The 21,331-nt window shown below is 34.3% G+C and overlaps 1 protein-coding gene across 5 annotated transcripts in view; it reads right to left on the bottom strand.

Annotated features, from left to right (window-relative positions):
* PRTG (protogenin) overlaps window positions 1–21,331 on the bottom strand; it is a 120,206-nt gene that overhangs the window by 38,341 nt on the left and 60,534 nt on the right. For 4 of the 5 annotated variants that reach the window (XM_023532564.1, XM_023532566.1, XM_011363448.2 and 1 more), the window contains exons 9-11: window positions 19,007–19,171; window positions 15,431–15,736; window positions 14,474–14,662 (exon numbers count right to left, since the gene is read on the bottom strand). In XM_023532564.1, coding sequence (XP_023388332.1) covers window positions 14,474–14,662; window positions 15,431–15,736; window positions 19,007–19,171 — 660 coding nt within the window. Of the gene's footprint in view, window positions 1–14,473; window positions 14,663–15,430; window positions 15,737–19,006; window positions 19,172–21,255; window positions 21,293–21,331 lie in introns of all 5 variants that reach the window. The other variant, XM_023532565.1, reaches the window with a different exon arrangement.

Below are 21,331 nucleotides of genomic sequence, written 5' to 3'. Positions count from 1 at the left end.
TTACAGCTCTTTCAACCCCTTGGAGTATTAGTATAAGGCTTAAAATTTCATTTGCATTAACTAAGTTTTTAAAGAACAAGCTTAAAACAAAAAGACAAAACAAAACCCACAAGTATAATTACTGCAATACAGAAAATGTTTTTTCCTATCCACCTTGAAGTTTCTTTCATGTGCTAATGTGGCATTTAAAAAAAAAAAAAGTCTTCTCTTTTAACCTACTTATATCTTTAAGGACCTCACACATCTAAAGGTTCTTTACATTCACCAGAAACTTCCAGAGTGGTCTCGGGGCTGACATGCACTGTGATTAATGGACAGTATTGATTTAATTTTCTACAACAAGAGTTTTCCCTTTTGTAAGAAAAATTGTTCGCAATTTATGTCAAGCATTTTGCCATACTTACGGATTGTTAAAAATAGGAAAACGAAAAGCTTGCTGAAATTTTTCCTTCATCCATAAAAATACCTTTTGAAAATTCTAGCCTATTCAACAATCAAAAGATGATCAATAACTATGAGCATCTTCCTAATGCCATGAAAACATAGCTTTTAGTTATCATTTTAATGAAATTTTATTAGCACACAGAGAAAGGTGAAAATAAAAGTGAAATCAATTTAATAAATAATCTTCAAAATATAAATACAAAGTACTGTAGAGAAAACTGGGATATTTTAGGAGAGATTTACATAAAAATTCAATATAAAGTTATTAGTTAAATAATTTAGGATATGAACATCATTAAATAGTAAATTACTAAAGCTTCTTCAAACGTCTTAATTTGAAGTGTCATTTGGAATCAAGTTAAAAATTCTTTTTCTGGAGACAAATAGTGGGACTAATTTTGTTCTCATGTACTTCTTAACATAAAAGGAGATAAACAATTGGTAATTCCTATTCTCACCAATATTTTGATAGTGCCTGGCTTAAAAAAAAAAACCAAAAACAACTCATCTGTTGTTTTGCTTCCCCTAAAGATAAGAAATTTCATATGGAAATTTAATTTGAGGGAGTGGGCAGGAAGAGATAGTTGCTGAGAGTAAAGGTGACATTGAAAGACGCTTTGCCCAGGGCATCCCTGACTTTTAACTATTTCTAACATCAGATTCCAAACTTAAGATTTCAAACAAAACTGGAAACACAACACAATTGGTATTTTGCTTTATAGTCTAGTAAAAAAAAGCAGAGCAGCCTGAAATAATGGAACTTCCTTATCCTGCTTATTTTCTCCATCTCCACAGGGGCCTTACTTTATTTAGGGTTCTTTTCAGTCAGGCATGTGAAGTGAGGCTCCACAAGTACTGTAAATCTTCACCCAGAGCCAAAGGTCAAAGGGTTATCTGTGCTATGTAGTTTTAGGGTAGATGATTTTCTTTACTCTTTTCTTTCTTTCATTCCTCTTCTTTTTTCTTTTTAAGCAAGAAAACAAAACGTATGCATATGAATCACAGCAAGCTAATTCAGGTACTAAAAAAGTTCCTCTTCTACACATGAACTGCTTTCCCAAGAAAACCACTAAATATCAACTGTTCAGGCATTCTACAAAGAAAAACCAGATGTAACTGAATCCCCTCCCCACCACCATTGTCTGCTGGAAAACTTGCCACACAGCTGCTAAAGCAGTAAAACAACTTCAAACCTACAAAAGTGATGACCATTTAGGCAAATGCATCAATTTCATTCTTGGGGGAAAAAAAACAGTTTTTGTTTTTTTTTTTTAAAGGAGTAGCTGTGTATCACTTTTGTTCACAAATTACACCTCATTTAATAACAAGACAGATGTTTTTCGCAGAGCTTTCCATGTTTTAGAGCATTTCAAAAAGTGATGACTATTCAAGACCTAGAATATAAAAGTCCAGGAAAAACCATCAAAATTCTTTTCCCAATTATTTTTTGGGGTTTGATATGGAAAGTTGAATCTTATTTTTTTTAATTTGGTGAAAAAATATTTAAGAAAATATAGGCATTTATTGCTGCCTTCCTTCTCTGTCCCCAGCATGATCCTTTTAAAGTGGGAAATAAAATTATTAGGTATTACATCCCACAGAATGCCATTAATACAATTCTGACACAGTAGAATATCCAGCATAGGAGTAAAAGGCACTTATTCTTTCAGGGGCACTGTCATTTTAATGTTTTTTGCAATCCTCTGAGTTTAAGAGGCAAAAATGCAGATTATAATAGCACTGCTACTGCATTCAACTGGATTACAAAAAAAAGTTACAAAAAGCCTTTCAAACACTGAAGAGTGTAAAATATGTTCTGTGATTTGCTACAAGATTCAGTTTGGAATGTGCCAACTTTATTTCTTCCGTAATATAGCAGTTATGGTTTGTCTGATTCCCTTTGCTTCTTTCTTATTTAAAATTCCTCTATCTTTTGTATCAAGTAAAAGAAACTGATAAATGTTTAGAATGGTGCCAAATTAAGAATATAAATATGACCTTTTTTATATAGAAAGAATTTCAGTTTCCTGAAGTCTATAAAGACGATTAAAAAAAGAGACTGCACTGAAAGTTACAACTCAGAAAACGACAATGTTAAAAGTTTCACATAGTAAGAGAAATTTCAAGATTTGTTGGATGTGCCCCACTTTCTTGAAAATGACCTAATATTCTTTGTTACACTGACACAAAGGATAGTGGTTTCTTCTGCTGAAGTCTTCGCCAGTTTCTTTCAAGGCAGCTAAGCCAGAAAGATGCTGGGTCTCTTGGAGCAGGATGGCATCTTTGTGCAGTCAGCTTCCAGCTTCTCTGCCTTTCTTCAGTGATTAGTGAATCACTGTCTCAGATCTGAAATCTATGCCCACGAATTAAGCTGCTATCGACATCTTTACCAGGACACCAACCTTTCCAACTCAACATGATCAAGGCTGAACTCAGTATCTCCCACTTCCTTCAACCTGGTCTTAATCCTGAAAGTCCTACTCCAATCGAAGTAACATCCACCCAGAGCTCTTGAGGATCAGTCCAGCTTCTTCCTCCACCTAATCCTATTTACAAACAGCTAATAGTTACTGAGCATTTACTATGCACTGATGCACTATGCTGAGAGTTCCATATGCAATAGCACATTTAATCCTCAACATCCTAGACATTTACAACAAATGAGGTTCATGGAGGTGAAATAACTTAACCAAGATCACACTCCTAGTGGGTAGAGAGCTATGATTCAAACCCTGGACATCTGATCTCAAAACCCTCAGTGTCCTATTTTAATTTTTAAATTTATATACACTAAAACTGGCCTTTCTTAGTGTACAGTTCTATTTAATAGGTGCATAGATTTGTGTTAGCACCACCACAGTCAAGACACAGAACAATTCCATCACATCACGAACCTGCCTGTGCTGCACCTTTGAAATTAAATCTTGTCCCTACCCTAATCCATGGTAATCAATGATGTTTTCTATGCCCATAGTTTTGACTTCTTGAGATATCATATAAATGAAATCATACACAATGTAATCTTTTGAGACTGGCCTCTTTCACTCAGCATAATGCCACTGATATTCATATAAATTATTGCAATTTAGTTCATTGCTTTTTATTGGTGAAAAGTATTTCAACTACATGGATATATTGCAGCTTATTATCCATTCACCCACTGAAGGACATTCGTTATTTCTAGTTTTGGGGGATTATAATAGAGCTATATATTGTAAATAGGTTTTTGTGTGAACACAAATTTTCATTTTTCTAGAGTAAATATCTAGATGGGATTGCTAGGTCATATGGTAAAGGCACGTTTGACTTTAAAAGAAAGCATCAAGCTTTTTTCCAGAGTGTTTATACCATTTTGCATTCCTGTAATAATGCATACGGGTTCCAGACATTCTGCATCCATGTCTGCACCTGTTATTGGTGTTTTGGGCATTTAAATATTTTTAGTCATTCTAATAGGTATGTAGTGGCATTTTATTGTAGTTTAAATTTTTAAATTTGCATTTTCCTAATGGCTAATATTGAGCATCTTTTCAAAGATCTCCTTGGGTGTAATCCCTGTATCTGAAGGCCTCCTATCAGGCCCATATGTAATCGGTCAAGTCTTACTTATTCTAAGCCTAAAACAACTTCACATCTGTCTTTTCTCCAATGAACTACTGTCTTAGCTTATATTCGCATCATCTTAGGTTATTTTAACAACCATCCTATTGATTTCCTATCTTCAGTAGCCCCCTTCCTGGCCCATACTCACTGCATTCTCTAAACCTATCCTCTATATTAGTAAGTCATCTTTCTAAAATTAGCCATGTCACTTTCTCACTTAAAAACTTTTGATGGCTCTGCATTGCTTACATTATTGGACGAAGGTTAAATCATGAATTAGGGTACAAAGAATCCTTTAACACATGAGCCCTATTTAATTTAACTCTATGGTTTTACTCTCTACAACTCTATCCATGCAACCCACGTTTTAGCCATAGCAAACCAATGAGGCTACGTCTTTAATCTTTCTGCTTTTGTACACATTAAGCTGTGATTGGAATGATTTTCCTCCATTCTCTACCAAGTAAAGTATTCTTCATTATGCAGTAAAATTAGTCACTTGTCCTCTCCACTTCCAAAATACTCTATACTCTCCTCAATATTGTCTATTAGCACATTTTCCTATGCATGCTGACAGGTCCCCCATATTGAGCTTTAATATTTTGGAGGTAGGCATGCCATGTTATGTTCATATTCTTTGTGCCCAATACAGGGCCTGGTACAGATTATATACATTTAATCAACATACAGTAATTAAAAATTTTTAAGGATGAGAAATAAACAGGTTAAAATTCATAATTAGGGTGGGGTAAACTTTAATACAAAAATTTTATGAAACAAGATATGACAAATAAATTGGTATAGATAGCAGTCTTATGTTATTAAACCAAGTAGCTTTATATATATATATGTATATAAAGGTCTAAGAAAAATATATATTATAACAACCCTAAAATTAGAAATTTTGCTTCTAATTAGCACTATCTTCTAGGCAATGTCTTCATAAGGAGTTAGAAGAAATCACAGAAGTCAATATTGCATGTTGTGGAGATGGTTTCGATTTTGTGATTAATTTACTGGTAATTAATTTATGTTAATTTAATGGTAACTGCAGCCCACTATCAGTAATTTCTAAAAGGAGTTCATCTTATGATTTGCAAAGCCAAAGAGTTTCTGTCGTAAGCTTTCTAGTAGAGGCCCAAGAGAACAACCAAGAAAGCACAGAAGCCTCTTTATCTGAGACCTATTGAGTTCCATAAAACACTGTACTCACTATAGTCACACAGTGCTACAGAAGGCTTTGTAAATAGTATTGTAGCTCTAAGAGCCTATCGTAAAGCTCAATGGTAGCAGCTGAGTGAGCTCAAAAATATTTTCTTTTTGAGTGACTGTTAAATGCTCCTGGCTTCACACTGTGGATTCAAAGAACAGTTTATGTTATGGGTTTATGGAATCTATGGCTTTATTTCCTTCATTTCCTTGTTCATTTAAAAACACAAAATTTAATTAATTTGGCAGTATCACAGTTTCCTAAAGTGAGATGTACCAAATCAAGAGTAATTAGGCTTTCTCAGGGGACAGAATGTATTATTAGATTTGTGACTAGATGACTCCTGAGAGCTAACTCAAGCAAGGAGAAGGATAAATTAAAATACTTTTAATTAACATAGTTACAGAACTGACTTAAAGACAGGCATAAACCAAAGTTCCAAATACCTTCCCTTATAAATAGTAGGGTTTTTTTTTTTTCCCCCATACACAGGATCAATATTACCTAACCCTTTGTAAATTATTTTTGAAGAATGAAATTTTCAAATTTGCTGATTTGGTGGATATTATTTTACACAATGAATAAAATCCAAAAACCCTGAGTATAAACTGATTTAAAACAACAGAAAAAGCTGTTTTATGAAGGAATCTTTATTATTTATGTTTATGAAAATTGCCATGTACGGTAGGACTGTAGCAAACTTGGAGTACAGACTTTATAACATTTCTGAACTGGAGATTTAGTGAAAAAGAAAGTTCACAGAACTGTCTCTTTCAGAGATGCAGCAGTTTGGAGCTGCTTCATATTATTACTTCTCCACATTATATTCTATACACTGAAACAAAAAGATATTCCTAAACATAAATCTAATCAGGTCACTTGCATATGTCAAATCATTTAACGACTTCACACTGCTCTTAAGGCCCAAATTCCCTGATGTGGCTTACCAGGTGCTCATGACCTAGCCTTTTATGGGCCTCTCTGGCTTTTCTCTGGTTACAGTAAGCCTTCAAGTTCCTCCAGATCATGGTCCCCCTCACCTCCTGGCCATCCCACATGAATTTCACCACTCCCTGAGTATTTCCTGGGTTCTACCATTCCCTCTTTGTAGAGGCAGATTTACTCTAAAGCAATGAAGCTTAACTTTCAGAGCCCTTTACTTGCATGGTGTCTATTGAAGGCCTTATACCCACAGTGAATTTTTATATTTTGTATTTTATTTATTTTACTATATATTATTTTATTTGATCAGACCCCCACATAACTAGTATCTGCCCCTGCCACTTTGTCTGGCTAATCCTACTTTTCCTTTATATCTTTACATACATGCTACCTTTTCCTGGAAGCCATCGCCATTCTAGCCCTCAGGAGCTCCTGTGAAGTGCTGGGACAGCCACCTGATGTCCACTATCAAGGAGTCACCACATCTTATTGCTTATTTAATTACTGGTCTTCCTGCTAGACTCTAAGTTTCCCAAATGCTATGACCATGTCTACATTGAATATGGCTGTGTCCTATCATCAAAACTACAACATAGTAAGCTTAGTAAATATCTGAGCATGAAAAAAAATGAATTTTTGAATGAGCACTCAGTGGCAAACAAAATACAGAGACAACAGGGCCGAACTGGAAGACTATATCTGGGAACCTGTTATTCATCTACCTCCTGGATATGTGGAGAAGAAATGCTCTGATTGAACGACGATACCCAGGAAAGGCCATTTTTCTCCCATATGAAAGCTGAGAAGTATGGGAAACAAGATGAGCAATAAAATGTACAATAAAAGTAAACTAAAAAGAGGTTTAGTGGTAACAATAATTAAAAACTACAATAAGAAAGTCAGCAATACAGGATCCTAGAGGTACCAAAAGCAAATTTTTGAACATTTCCAACATGAATAAAAAACTAAAGCTAAAGAGATTAACTTGTAAAGAATTAACATTGGCTATTTAGGAAAAATATTACTAGGTCATCTAGACTAGTGTTTCTAAACTTTAATGTGCATATTAACTACCTAGAAATCCTGGTAAAATGAAGATTCTGATTCAATAGTTCTGGGGAGGAGACGAAGTAAGTTTGAAATTCAGTATTTCAATAAACTTCCAGATTATGCTGCTGATCCTGGGACTTCACTTTGAAGAGCACAAACTAAAGAGTCTACACCTGGAATTGGCAAACTAAAGTAATACGGCCCACTGCCTTTGGGTCAGTTGGCCAGCTAAAAATGATATGTGTATATATTTTAAGTATAGTTGGTATACAATATTATATAAGTTTCAGGTGCAAAATATAGTGATTTGACATCTATATACCTTAACATGTGATCACCACACTAAGTCTAGTAGCAATCATCTATCACCATGCAAACTTATCATGGGATTATTGACTATATCCCTCTTCACCTTTTTACCCATTCCCCCCTCCCCCCAAACCCTCTGGCAACCATAAGTTTGATCTGTTTCTATAAGTCTGTTTTTGTGGTATATGTATACAATGGAACATTATGCAGAAATAAAAATAATGAAATCTTTCCATTTGTGACAACCTAGATGGACCTAAAGGGTATTATGCTAACTGAAATAAGAAAAAGACAAATACCATATGGTTTCACTTATATGTGGAATCTAAAAAAACAAAACAAACAAAACAGAAACAGAATTACAGAAACAGAGATCAAACTGATGGTTTTAATATTTTTCAGTGGTCGGGAAAAAATTTTTAAATAATAATATATTGTGACACCTCAAAATTATATAAAACTCAAACTTCAGTGTCCATAAGTAAAGTTTTATTGGAACTTAACCAATATTCATGCATTTATATATTTTGTATGGCTGCTTTAGTGCCATAGTGACAGAGCTGAATACCATATGGCCACTGAATTAGTCAGCTTGGGCTACCATAACAAAATACCATAGACTAGGTAGCTTAAAACACAGAAATTAATTTCTCACAGTTTTGGAGTCCAAGATCAAGGTCCAACAGAGTTCAGTTTCTGGTGAGAGCGCTCTTCCTGGCATGCAGACAGTTGCCTTCTCACTGTGTCCTCAATGGTGGAGAGAGAGTTCTCTTCCTTTTCTCATAAAGGCACCAGCCCGATGGAATTAGGGACCCACCCTTAAGACCTCATTTAACATTTAACATTTATCACCTCCTCAAAGGCTCTATACTCATGTAAGTCAGATTAGAGGTTAGGGCTTCAACATATGAATTTAAACATTCAGTTCATAACACCCACAAAGCCTACCCTTGCTCCAGACCCTTATTTCTCAATGTGGGCAGAAATGCAAACATTTCAGGCCCCATTCTGGCCTACTGAATTAAAATCTGAATTTTAAAACGATCTCTTAGTAACTCCTACACATATTAAAGCTGAAGAAGCATTGGTTTCTAAATCTAGTGATCATGGTAAATCACATGGCAAAAAATTTTTTAAATACAGATTTCCAGGCTTTACCTGGGAAGAGAACAATTTTTACAACAGCTAACCTTTGTTGAAGGCTTACAGTACAATTTGCCAGGCACTGTGATGGCCTTTATGTTCATGATTTCATTTAATCTTCCTAGCATTCTATAGGAGATATCATCATCATCATCATCATCATCATCATCATCATCCCTAACTAAAAGATTAGGCAAACAACCAGGAGCTAATTTGTTAACAAGTTGTGGAATTTAAAGTCAAACCCAGGCAGCAGACGTAAAACTTATTTAAATGATATACATATATATTTTTAAACTGTCAGTGCCACATGCCTCCTACAATAGAGCATTGTAAGTAATGTACCATGGGAATAACTGACACTATTTGGGGTCAAAAGAGGATTCCCAGAACAGTTGAGATTTATAAGCTGCGTAAGAGTCTTCCAAATGGGAAGAGGCGCTATATCTCTAAGTTTATTCAGAGAATACCAAAAATATTTTAGAATAGCAGATAATGTTTCATTCAAGAAAAAGAATGTAAGGAAAGCTAACCAGATGATGCACTGTGACTTTCATGTACTTTTTACAGTTTCATCAATCTACAAACATTTTGTTTTTAAGTAGAGGTAGTTGCAAATTAGCCAATGAAAATCTTTTCTTTTTATTGTCTTAATGTAACAGTATTTTTTTAGTAACAGAATTTTTTAGATGTGGATGCTCCATTTCTTTAGAAGTATTGGTTTTTCAATTTTTCAAGTACTGAGGTTCTAAAATTCAAGTTGAATATCAATCATATTTGGCATTTTCAGACTGTAGAGAATAAAATATTCAAAAAATTTTTGCCCTCTTGAAAAACTAAGAAAAATAGTTGAGTATTCCCTAAGAATGTGTTGAAATTTCAACATGTTTTTGCTTGCTAACAGATTAAACATACATAAAAAGGGTAACAAAAGATATTTCATAGTGATGTAAAAACTGTTTTACAAAATGATCCCTTTATATTGTTATAATTTGTACTAACACTTTGTTAGTCAGTTTTATGGCCTACATAGTAAGTTGCTTCCAAAATCAAAACACGAGAATATTTTTAAGAAGTATACCAACTTCAGTTAAATAAATTTATTCTGCAATTCTTTGAAAGGAACAAATAAGAGTACAATCAGACACTGCTCAGAGGAACTATTTCTACTAAAAGTGAAAATTAACTGGTAAAGCACAGGCAAAAAATGTGAAGTATGTCCCTAAAGATTTTACCTGCAGTAAATGACAGCAGATGACATAAACAATGTTAATGGAAATTTTACACCAACCCTAACAATGATCTGTTAACAAAAAATGCAAAGTGATCTCTCACAGAAACCAACACTGCTTTATAAAGTCAAAGCTAATCTGGACAGAAAGCTTAGTGATGTTTATGGTGTTAATTATATGTTACTTTGGGATAGAATAAAATAGAATCCTGTATCTATAATAATATTTGAACTGGTAGTTGATACGAAGGCACCAGATTATCTGAAATGAAGTTATAGGTTAAAAGTCAGCATAGAAAGATACACTTGAAATTATTCAAGATTAGGAAGATTTTGTTATAAAAAATAGTGATTTTTGACTCTGTCTTAAGAGGGACAGTCAGGAAGTTGCGAAACAACCATAATATCAGAATTTTCACCTGCAGGATGTTTCTGAAGATCTTCTGAGTGTTATCTAAGGCTTCCTTGTGTGACAGAGATGAGAGAACACAGTCTCTGAAAAGACTTTGGCTTGCCTTAAAACGTGACTTCCATATTTCATATATTCAATGATTCTAATTCTCTTCAAAACAAAATCGCTATTATAGTAATGTTCACAATGAACCCTCTCCAATAAAAGTAATCTCTTTCATACCACAAGAATCTTATCTTGTCTTGACTAAACTCTGTCCAGCTATATCAGTTTGATTCACCAGTGGCAGTTCTTGATTTTCTTTCTTGACATATGTAACCACACGACCAAATCCTATTATATTATGGTAAAAGATAACATTCAGAAATCTGATTTAATTTTACCATGTTTCCATACAAACTGGCTAAGGGGCTCTAAAGTTATATTATTAACCAGGGACTATTTCTTTTGACTCCTGCTCCCAGCAGTAACTGAGAGATTCAATTTTGGATTTCTCAAACAAACAAAGATCTGTGAGTTTTGAAGGTATGCAAGTGGGCTACAAACATTACTAATGATTTTAAATATTTTTGATCTTTATAATTGATTTTAAACCTCATGTTCACTAATCGTATTTGTTGTGAAATTTAATAGTGCAAGTTCTTATGCAAAAAAAGAAGCTAAAGATTATCTAATATCAGTGCTCCAAATGCTAAACTAACAACAGTACCATCTAATCTCCCCCTTTTTACTCTCTTATATAAAGACTGAACAACCAAGAACAGTTTCAGAGTCAGCATCTGAAAATAGTCCTTTTGTAATTAAAAACTAACTTCAGAATCTGAAGCCAATTTCTGAAATAAACAGATAAAAAAAGAGCAACAAATTATTTCAATCAGTCTATTATCAGGGGACACAAAAGTGTTATTAATTTTGCTTTCAGTTTAGTGTGTGATAAATATAACAAACATTTTAAAATTCTACTCTAACTGGGCTAAACATTGACTGTGCCAAGAAAAAAAATTAAGTGAAAATTATCACTACAAAGATATAAAATCTTGAGGAAAACCTCAAGCCACAATTTAAAACAGATCATATAACTATTAAATCACAAGCCTAATATTTATCTCCTAAAAAAAGTTAACCACTTCTAATTAAAATTAAATCATATATTTTTAAATCATTAAACTAGAACAAACTAGCAACATCAAAATACTTCCATTTCTCTGCCAATATTCATACTATAAAAACTAATAAAAACATAAGAATATTTTTAGCCACTTTAAAAAACATAACATTCTACATCTCAGGAAACAAAGCTTTGAGGGTATAGAGTAAAACGTTCTAAAATAACTTTCATTATTAAGTGCAATTAAAGTTTGTTAATCTGGAATTTAGGAGAAACATGAACAAGTCAGTCAACTTAACATCTTTTGGTTTAATCTTTCTTCTTTTAAGTAGAAGTCATATCTGTTATATCTTTTTATCTAGTACTACAATGCCTTACTCAGAAAAAAAATGCATGTTAAATGAATTGAAATATACAAAATACATTCACCTTTTTCAGAAACAAAGAACAAAGGAAAATGTGTCCTAATAACATACTTTTTTTTTTTTTAACTGAAAACTTAATTACCAGAAGTAGAAACAGAAGAATGTGTATCAGGGCATCAGAAAGGAGATTAGTATGAAAATGAAATTTTGAGACATCAGTTTGCTACTCAAGTTTACACTGAATCAGCAAACAGAGGCATTTAAATTTCATTTCCAAGCTCACTTAGTAAATCTAGTTACAGTTAGAGTATCTTTAATGAGCAAAAGCTCAGTGAAAGCAAGTATTCACCATGAAGGACACAGATAGGGTTCCCTTAACCTACTGCCCTCTAGACACATCACTCTCTGTTAAACAGGCAGCTACCGCCAGATGCTCTTGCTAAAAATGGTCACAGATGGTCAGTTGTCCAGTTAAAAGAACATACTTCCTTCTCAATAGCCAAAAGTAAGAAGGAAAGGAGTGAGAGCTGTTAACACTTGCCTCAGGGTTAAACCTACTCGTTTGCTATAAGCTTGGCTAAGCTCCAACAGTGACTTTCTAGAAAAGCAAGACTAGGCCCTAAGGCTCTCAAGATTAAAAGGCATCTTAAAGGTGATCCAGTCAACTGCCATTCAATGCTTGAATCCACACAACTGCATCCCTGTCAGTCGTTTAGGCCAATCGGCAATTCCTGGGGTGAGGAAACTACTGCCCAACAAGAAAGCCCTGTAGTTGGGACAGAGTCCTTTGCTACCCTGCACTGCAATTAGTCCAACCAGTCAGTCTAATTCCACAGTCAAGAAATATTGACCTATTTTAGTAGACAGGGTATACTGACTACAACAAAACCACTTCCTAGTTTATGCATTATAAAGTGATTTTAAGCTGAACTATCCAAAATAGCATACACAAAGGATTTTACAACACAAAGGATATTACAACACAGACAGTATGCATGTAACTTATTTTTCAAACATAGGAAGAAATAAAGGTCTATAGTACTAAAAGCTATTATTTAGAGATTATAAAATATTTCAACAAAGATCATATAAGGAAGTGTGTCTTCTTCCTTATATATATGCATCTGTAGAAAATTTTTAAATTTTAAAGAACTGCTTTTCATTGCCAGTTTTAACTGCTTCTTTAATCTTTCGACAATCAGAACATTATTTTTTCTTCTAATAAATTATTCACCTGTTTAGAATAAGCTACCTGTATGTTTAAGAAGAGTGAAGCTATTTTTTTCTATCTTCAACATATTTATATTTCCTAAACAGTGAGTCTGATACACGGTTTTTCATCAACATTTGTCACAAATTCTGTTTCTTGCTTGATACTGAGTACAATTTTCTTGAATAAATGATATGCATATGGAAAGGGAGAGCACACTGAGAAGCCATGGCCAGAAATAAATGTTGCTGACTTTGGTGACAGTAGGTTGAGCAACATCATTTTAGTATCAATGGTTTAAACAAGGTGACCCTGGAACATATGTAACTTGTCGTTTATAAAGCTGTGACAGAGATCAATGATAAAACTTATTTAACCAGATGCAATTAAATTAAAATCTGACACAATAAGATTAAAAGCAAAATGCCATCTGGAATACTATGGCAAAGATGGGGCTCTATGTCCCTGCATGTGAAAACAGATTCCCATCACTGCTTCTTACTGCTCAGGGACTCATATCATGCTGTTCTCACAGCTTGTGCTACCATGAGGCTAGGGAAGGAAATGGAGCAGCCCATGGTTGGACCACTGTACTTCTTCCTCTACAGCACTCCAAAGGGCAGTCTGTGACAGGGAAACCAGAGTGCTTTGTGAAGTCCAATATGTGCAGAAGGTGCTGTAACAAGCAGGAATTTGTTTGGTAACCATAATTAAAGTTGCTGCTTCATACTTAAGGGTGAAAATCTATGCATGAGCAACAAAAAGCTAAGTTTACTTCTTATACCTTGATTATGTATCTTCTATACTCATATATTTATTGTAGATATAAATTTCTTTATTTTCTGTTAAACATGATATACATCATGAAATTCACTCAGCAAAGATAAAGTGAACAGAGAATACAACAGTGTCTTTCAGAACTCTGATGAACACAAACACAAAGTGCTTTTTTTCTAGTGTTTCTGGTTAGAGCTACATAAAGTAAACATTTATAGTTACATGGGACATATATAAGAGCATTATTTTGTACATAATTTAGATATATTTTACACAAGTAAAAAAATATACCTCATAGAACTCTCAAGCAATTTCTAATTAAACTTAATTATTATGTATTCCCATTTTACATTCCTATTCTACATCTACCACACACCCACAATAATTGATCAGGATCTCACTCTACCAGAAGTGAACTTTGGAAAGAAAGGTAGATGCTCAGAGATGGGAAAAAGAAAGATACCACAGTTATCTGACATTTTGCCAGTTCACTCATAACGGTGAGTCAATGACCAGTCATTGACTTAAGCAGTAGGACGCACACAGTTATAAAGTCAACTCCTTTCTTTTTACTATTAAGTCACTGCTACAGGCCTACATCCAATAACTCTTCTCCCAATTGGTTAGAGAGGAAGGGAAAAAGGAAAAGTACAGTACAGGCTCACTCACCTAAACCACTGAGAGTATAGAGAAGGTCACTGGTATCTAAGAAAATGGGTCCATTCTCCTGCTGCCCTTCTTCTTTGTAGTACAACTTGTAGCCCTGAATGGTTGCTGTGTCCTCAGCATCCTGCTGCCACTTCACAGAAATGGTGGTACAGTTCAGAGGCTCCAAATGTAACTCTGGAGATTTAGGGGCTAGAAAAATTCACCGGGAATATATGTATAAAAAACTTACAATCCACATGAATTTATAGGAGAGTATACATCTCTCAGTCTTAAGCCAATGGTTGCAAAAAAAGTTCAATTCCAACAATTATACTGCAACGTAAACTTTAAAATTTCACAATGATATTAAAATTCAAGACAGAATTAAATATAGGAAATGCTACCTAAAAAGACTAAGGCATATAAACAAGAACAAAAAAATCTACATTTTTTTCAAAAGGCAGTACTTTCTAATTTTAACCATCCAATATTCCTCTGTGATAGACAGAACAGGCATCATTATTAATCAATTAACAATAACAACAACAAAACCAGTCATATTACATTCCGCATTAGTAAAAGAGGGAGGTCAAGAACTTCCCAGTCTTATGGTCTTTCAATTAAACTGATGTTTTAAAAAGCAAATAGTGACAATACTAATTAAGTCTCTATTAACATGTATGTGTGTGTATACATGTCTTTCGATAATTCACTTTAATTTGGACTGATCTGACCATGAAGGATTTGCTAAGCACGCTAATAGTGTAACCAAAAGTTCTACACACTAATGAGTTCTATTGCAAAAAGGGACTGACTACTCAGTAAAAACTTAAATCTTTTTTTTCAATTAAGTCCATGATCTATGAAATATTTTTATTCATAAAACAAAATTTAAAAATATAAACATAACTTAAGGAAAAATTGATTCGAAAGTATAAATACAGTATTATTCTTCCTTGATCATCTTTAGAAATTTACCTTGAACGCTTGTAGCTTTGGGTGTCCTATGTGAAGTCCATACTGATGATTCTCCCAGCCCCACTCTGGTGGCAGCAGTAATCCGCACCAGGTAGACACTATCAGGTTTCAGGCCCTTCAAAAGGTACTCATGCATGGTCCCAGGGAGCTCCAGAACTTGGATGGAATTCTCGGTGCTTAGGCGGAAGGACAGACGATAGAGCACCACTTGGCCCCTCCGGTATTTGGCCGGGATTGGCAGCCAGGAGATGAGAATATCGGTGGGACTTCGACTTGTCAAACTAATTTCAGGAGGTCTCAGGGGAACTAGTCATATAGGAAAACAGGTTGCTGGTAAATATTTAGAATTAAATTGTCAATCAGCACACTAGTATTTATTGAATTATCTTAACAGCAACACATAACATAGGAAGAGACATTTTCAACCCAAGCAGAGGTTTTCAAAGTACAAAACAGAAAAAAGAAGAAAAAATAATGAGGGAGCACCAAGCATAGATAGGGAGCCAAAGAAAGCAGGGTTGTTGTTGTCACTGTTGTTGTTTGGGATGAATATGAAATTACTTAATACTCATATAAAATATGAGAATACATCTCAAATACTCCCACCAAAATACCTCAGAAACAGGAAAGAGAGAATTATACAGGAGGAGTGAGGAAGCTTGGGACACTGGGGTTTTAACCCGGAGAATATACTTTGAAATGTAAGAGTGATATCTGAAAAATTAGTGTGAATTCTCAATTATAATATATGATGCTTATTATGAAAACAATGTTTTTCCTCTAAATAATTTAAATAAAACTGGCACTCCAGGAAAATGAGTCAAGTATAGTAGGAGGCAGTCTAGACTGAGTTAAGATAGGTTCTGGAGTTAGCCTCTGTGTGTTTGAATCCTTGTTCTACCACTCACTGTTCTGTGTGATCTTGGCCAAATTAACTTCTCTGTGTTTCTTCCTATATAAAATGGAGATTATAATAAAAGCTCCTTCTACACTCTTTCCTATCTCGGTTAATGGCAATTATTTTCCCAGCTGCTGAAGCCAAACACCTTGATGTCATCCTTGACTCCTCCAAACATACTCCGTATTTAATTCTGTGTCTCTGAGACTTCTACTGCCACCCCTTTGGTCCTGTCACCACCACCGTTAGTATATATTGCTGTAACAGCCTCCTAGGAGATTTCTCTGCTTCAATCCTTGTCCCTTCCATCAATTCTGAACACACTAGCTTTAAAATGCAAGCTACATAATGCCACTCTTCTGCTCAAAATAGCACCCATTTCACTCAAAGTGAAAGCCAAAGTTTCCATCGTGGCTTCATAAAAAGCCCTATTTATTTATATGGTCAGCATCCATTCATTAATTGTCTGCCTTATCTACTGTTTTCCACTTGTTCCCTCCCCACCAAGCCACACCTGTGCTTCAGGCCCTTAGACATTCCCACTTCCTCTGCCTAGACCGCACTCCCCAGTCATCTGCCTAGCCAGCTCCCTCATTTTCCTTTCCTTCAGATCTTCATTCAAATGTCAGCTACTCAGTGAACCCTTCTTTGTGACTCTGTCTAAAGTCTCAAACTCTCCCAATATTTTATACTCCCCTTCTCTGCTCCTTTCTCCTCTCCTCAACACTTATCACTATCTAACACGAACGTCTGTCATGTTAATTGCTCCCCTGCCTCCTCTCCCACTAGAAAGTAAGCTTCATGAGGTCAGAAATAATGTTTTGCCTGTTGTTCTCTACTAAATATTGAATAACACATAGCAGGTACTCAATAAATATTTGTTGAATGAATGAAATAGGTGGAAAAGAGAAAATTTATTAAGCATTTCTGAGTCCTTCATGTGTATGAACTCATGAATTCTTACAAAAACCGAATGAAAGAAGTACCATCACCATTTCTACCTTTTAGTTGAGGAAACTGAGGCACAAAGTGATCAAATCATTTGCCCAAGTTCACACAACTTGTAAGCGAAGGAACAGATCGAGGCAGACTAGACAAAGACCACATTGTTATCTCCAGTACTTTACAATCTCTTACCTAACAATAGTCTTTCTATGGTAGGGTTACAGTAGGGATTAAAGGAGATAATGAGGAAAGGTTTTTAGAATAGGCACAGGCATAAAATGCTCCATAAGTGATCACTGTATTGGCTGTTCACTTCTGTGCAACTTAGGAGAAACACACATCTGTGAGAAATATGAGCTTAGGAAATGGGGATAGACTTGTGCAGAAATTTGAATAGCAGTGTCAGAGATCTGTATGTTATCCAGAAAACAAAATTCATTAAATAAAAATGTTGCAGAGTAAAGAAAGGCTTAAAAGAGAAAACTTTCAGATCATAATCAAAGCTTGCTATTGCTTAGATCCATTTCCTTCAAGGATATGAGGTGTGTGTGTATGAATACACCTCGTACACATACACGCGCGCACACACACACGCGCACACACACACACACACACACACACATCTTAAAAAGCAAAAATGCAAAAAACACAACAAAACGCAAAACACCAGCTTGTGTTTCACCTTGAGCATGCACGTAGAGGTTATTAAATGTAATGAGATAACCAGGAAGGTCCTATGTACAGTGGCTCACTCTAAAATGGGATGGGCTCTTAGAGTAAAACTGAGGTTTGGAATTCAGTATCCAGATCATTAATTCTTTCATTTAATCAAACTCTGAATTTATAAACATCTAAGTAAGTGGCATTACAGAGATATAAGTAAGAGATATGGGACCAAATGAACAAAGAAAAAGAATTGGGAATCATTTATAGAAAAATGTTTTGAAAACTAAGGGTGGACCACTTCTTGAGGATGAGAAAACATTTGTAAAGGGAGAATATTATAATTAAGCACGTTAAATAATTCCCTTTTTACATTGCAGAACATAAACATAGGCCTTCTAGAGCCCCTGGAGGGAGAAAGAGAGATGAGAGTCAGAGGAAGAGAATCAGTTCTCCAGGACTGTCTTAATAAATGGAATGTCCCACCACTATAGTATACGGAGACCGGCCACAACTTAGTTCCCAGCCCATGCTTAGGTAACAAACTGAACATGTATTATCTTCCTCCTTAAGTAGAATAAGCGTTGTTATATCTAAAAATAAACTAACTACTATATAATTTTATAAAAATTTTTTTAATTGACTTTCAGAAGTCTAATATCTCTGACCCCCAGTCATTGTATACACTCGATATGTAACTCTCATTATATTTATTCATGCCTAGAGAATTTACTCAGTAACAACAAACAACAATATATATATACACACACAAACACACAGCAATGCCTTTACAGTTTAGACTAGGATACTTGAAGAAATACAACAATACAAGAATTTTATTATTTAAATTTATACTGTAAATTATAAATAAAAGTTTCCTTTAGTTTTATCCTATTACTGTCAAAAAGCAAGAGTCAGATCTGAAATGGCAGATTAGCCTGCTGATTACTATACCTGTTTTTTAAACCAAAAAGAAGGTATTTTTTCTAATTTAAAACACATTTATTTATTGAAATGGACTACACATATTAATGTTCATACTTAAATGAACTAGATTCATGTTTTCTTACCATCTTCTAAAGTATTCTGTGTCACATGGTCAGACATCTGGCTGGCTCCCATTGGCATATATGCAACAATGTAGAAAGTATAATTGCTGGCAGGTTCTAAGTCATCAATAATATAATGAGTTGTGTCATTTCCAATGACTACTTGATACTCTTCATTATTTAAGCCTACATTAAAGAATCAGTGTTTAAAAATATGAATATTCAAAATAAAATTAACAAGACCATTTTCTCTCACTATTAAACATTAGTCCTTGAGGCTACTCTCTTGTGTGACCCCTTAAAAAATGTGAATAGGAAGGTCCTTATTCTCTAAAAGTAAGTATGTCTTGCTACAAATTACTTGTTCATATTTTTCCTGAATAAATCAAACTGAAAATAATTAATCTTCTCTAAATTTCATTTAACATCTAGTCAAAACCCACAGCAGAGACAATAAACAGCAGTAACACAATAGAGCTTAATGCTGCAGAATACTGTAATTCTTAACAGTGTAAATTTTACGTGCTTAAACTTATGGCTTCTTTTTTCTTTTAAACATAAATGGAGAGACTGCAGGGAATATAATGGCTCTACTCTTTACAAAAACAAAACCACCCAAAAGTTGTCCTGCAAAAGATTTCATTTTGCCTCTAGAGATTTTATTAAATTTGACTAACACAAGTTATTCTTTTATTTATATTGAAAGCAAAAGAACTGGGAGGCACAGAATATGCTTCAAAAAGCTTTGTTTCACAGTGAGTTTTTTTTTCAAAGAGGAAAAAAATTCTCAGCAATTGTTAATTAAAATATGCATGGCAAGGTATAGAAGAGGACTTGTCTTGTGGGATTTAATTCCTACAGAGCAAACCTGTAAAGTGGAACAAGAGCATTGGTGGCTACTGTGCTTTGTGAACAATTCACAGTAAACGCACGGCAGCTTAATCAAAACTCTCTCAGGACAGAGCCCCTTCTCTCCACACCCAATTTATAAACAAAACAGAAGGCAAATTCCACTATTAAGTTTTCCCACATTTCTGAATTAACTTGATAGCATTTTAATTAGACAAGATTAGAGGCATTTCACAACAGACTGGCTAATGGCTCGTTAATTAGGGACTGCATAGTACGATTTCTGACCTACCAAACAAGGTCCTTAAGTTCGAATTAAAAAGCCTTGTTCCATCCCTGAATAGACCACTGAGCCGCATGTGGAGGCTCTAATGAAACAACCATAATAGGGAACAAGAGTGGTCTCCACCAAAACCAGCATTCCTTTTACCTTCCTAAATCACTGAAAAGGGAATTAACATACTCCAACATGCTCAGTTATCAGACTTTCATTCTTCTTGCTACCATGACCCCTGATTTAAATTCAAAATATTCCTTTTCAAAATACAACTTCAAAGTACAAGAAACAAACAACAACAAACCACCTGTTTCTACGGACAATTTTATTGTATTGCCATTCTTTGGGTGTTTGGATTTATTTTTACTGTCTATTGCATAAAAGTTAGGCTGTTTGTGTACAGAGCAAAAATCTGTGAACCTCTACTATGGTTTCTATGAAAAATCAATAGAGAAATCACTAGAATTTATAAGTAGTTTTTCCTTTTCCTCTAAAATCTTTGCCAAAAGAAAATATAAGGATAAAAAAGATTCCAGGAATGGAACTAATCGTTCTGAATAAAAATCTGAAGACAGATCTGATTTTTACTTTCATATAATGAGATAATAATGAGATATCAATAATGTCTTGTTCAATTTCAGACAGTTCTACACGATTTCAGAAAAACATTAAAAACATATAAAATCAAACATATGGGTAATTTGATAATGTTTACTTTCCCTTTTAAAAAACACATGCTATAGTGACCATAGTTTACCATAGTTAGATTATTTTATTAAGCTGTTATACCATTGGTCCTTTGTAACTGCATACTTAATTGGTATATTAAGTCTTAGTTAAAGAATTTATACCTTTGCTGAAATGAAATTCGTAAGTATACCACTCTATATTTTACCTGGCAGAGATGGTACTTATTTCTAGATAGAAAAATCTTATATACTATCCTTACATACACAAAGTATACAACAATACAAAATTTAGCAAAAATAGATACACAGGTGATATATTAAGTATTTTATTAAAAGAGATAAATGCCACAGAACTTCAAAAATATTTTGTGAATTACATAACTCATCATTCATACTGAAAACAAATCCTTGACAGCAAGTGGCACTTAAAAATAAACACTCTTCAAATTGCTTACCTTCTGCTTTCATGTAGTGCACGGAATAAGCGATGACTTTGTCTGAATTATAAAGTGGCCTCTCCCAAGCTAAAAG

The sequence above is a fragment of the Pteropus vampyrus genome, unplaced genomic scaffold (genome assembly GCF_000151845.1).
Source record: "Pteropus vampyrus isolate Shadow unplaced genomic scaffold, Pvam_2.0 Scaffold85, whole genome shotgun sequence".
Lineage (NCBI taxonomy): Eukaryota > Metazoa > Chordata > Mammalia > Chiroptera > Pteropodidae > Pteropus > Pteropus vampyrus.
The sequence above is the reverse complement of the archived record's forward strand: the minus strand, read 5'-3'. Positions and strand labels throughout refer to the sequence as shown.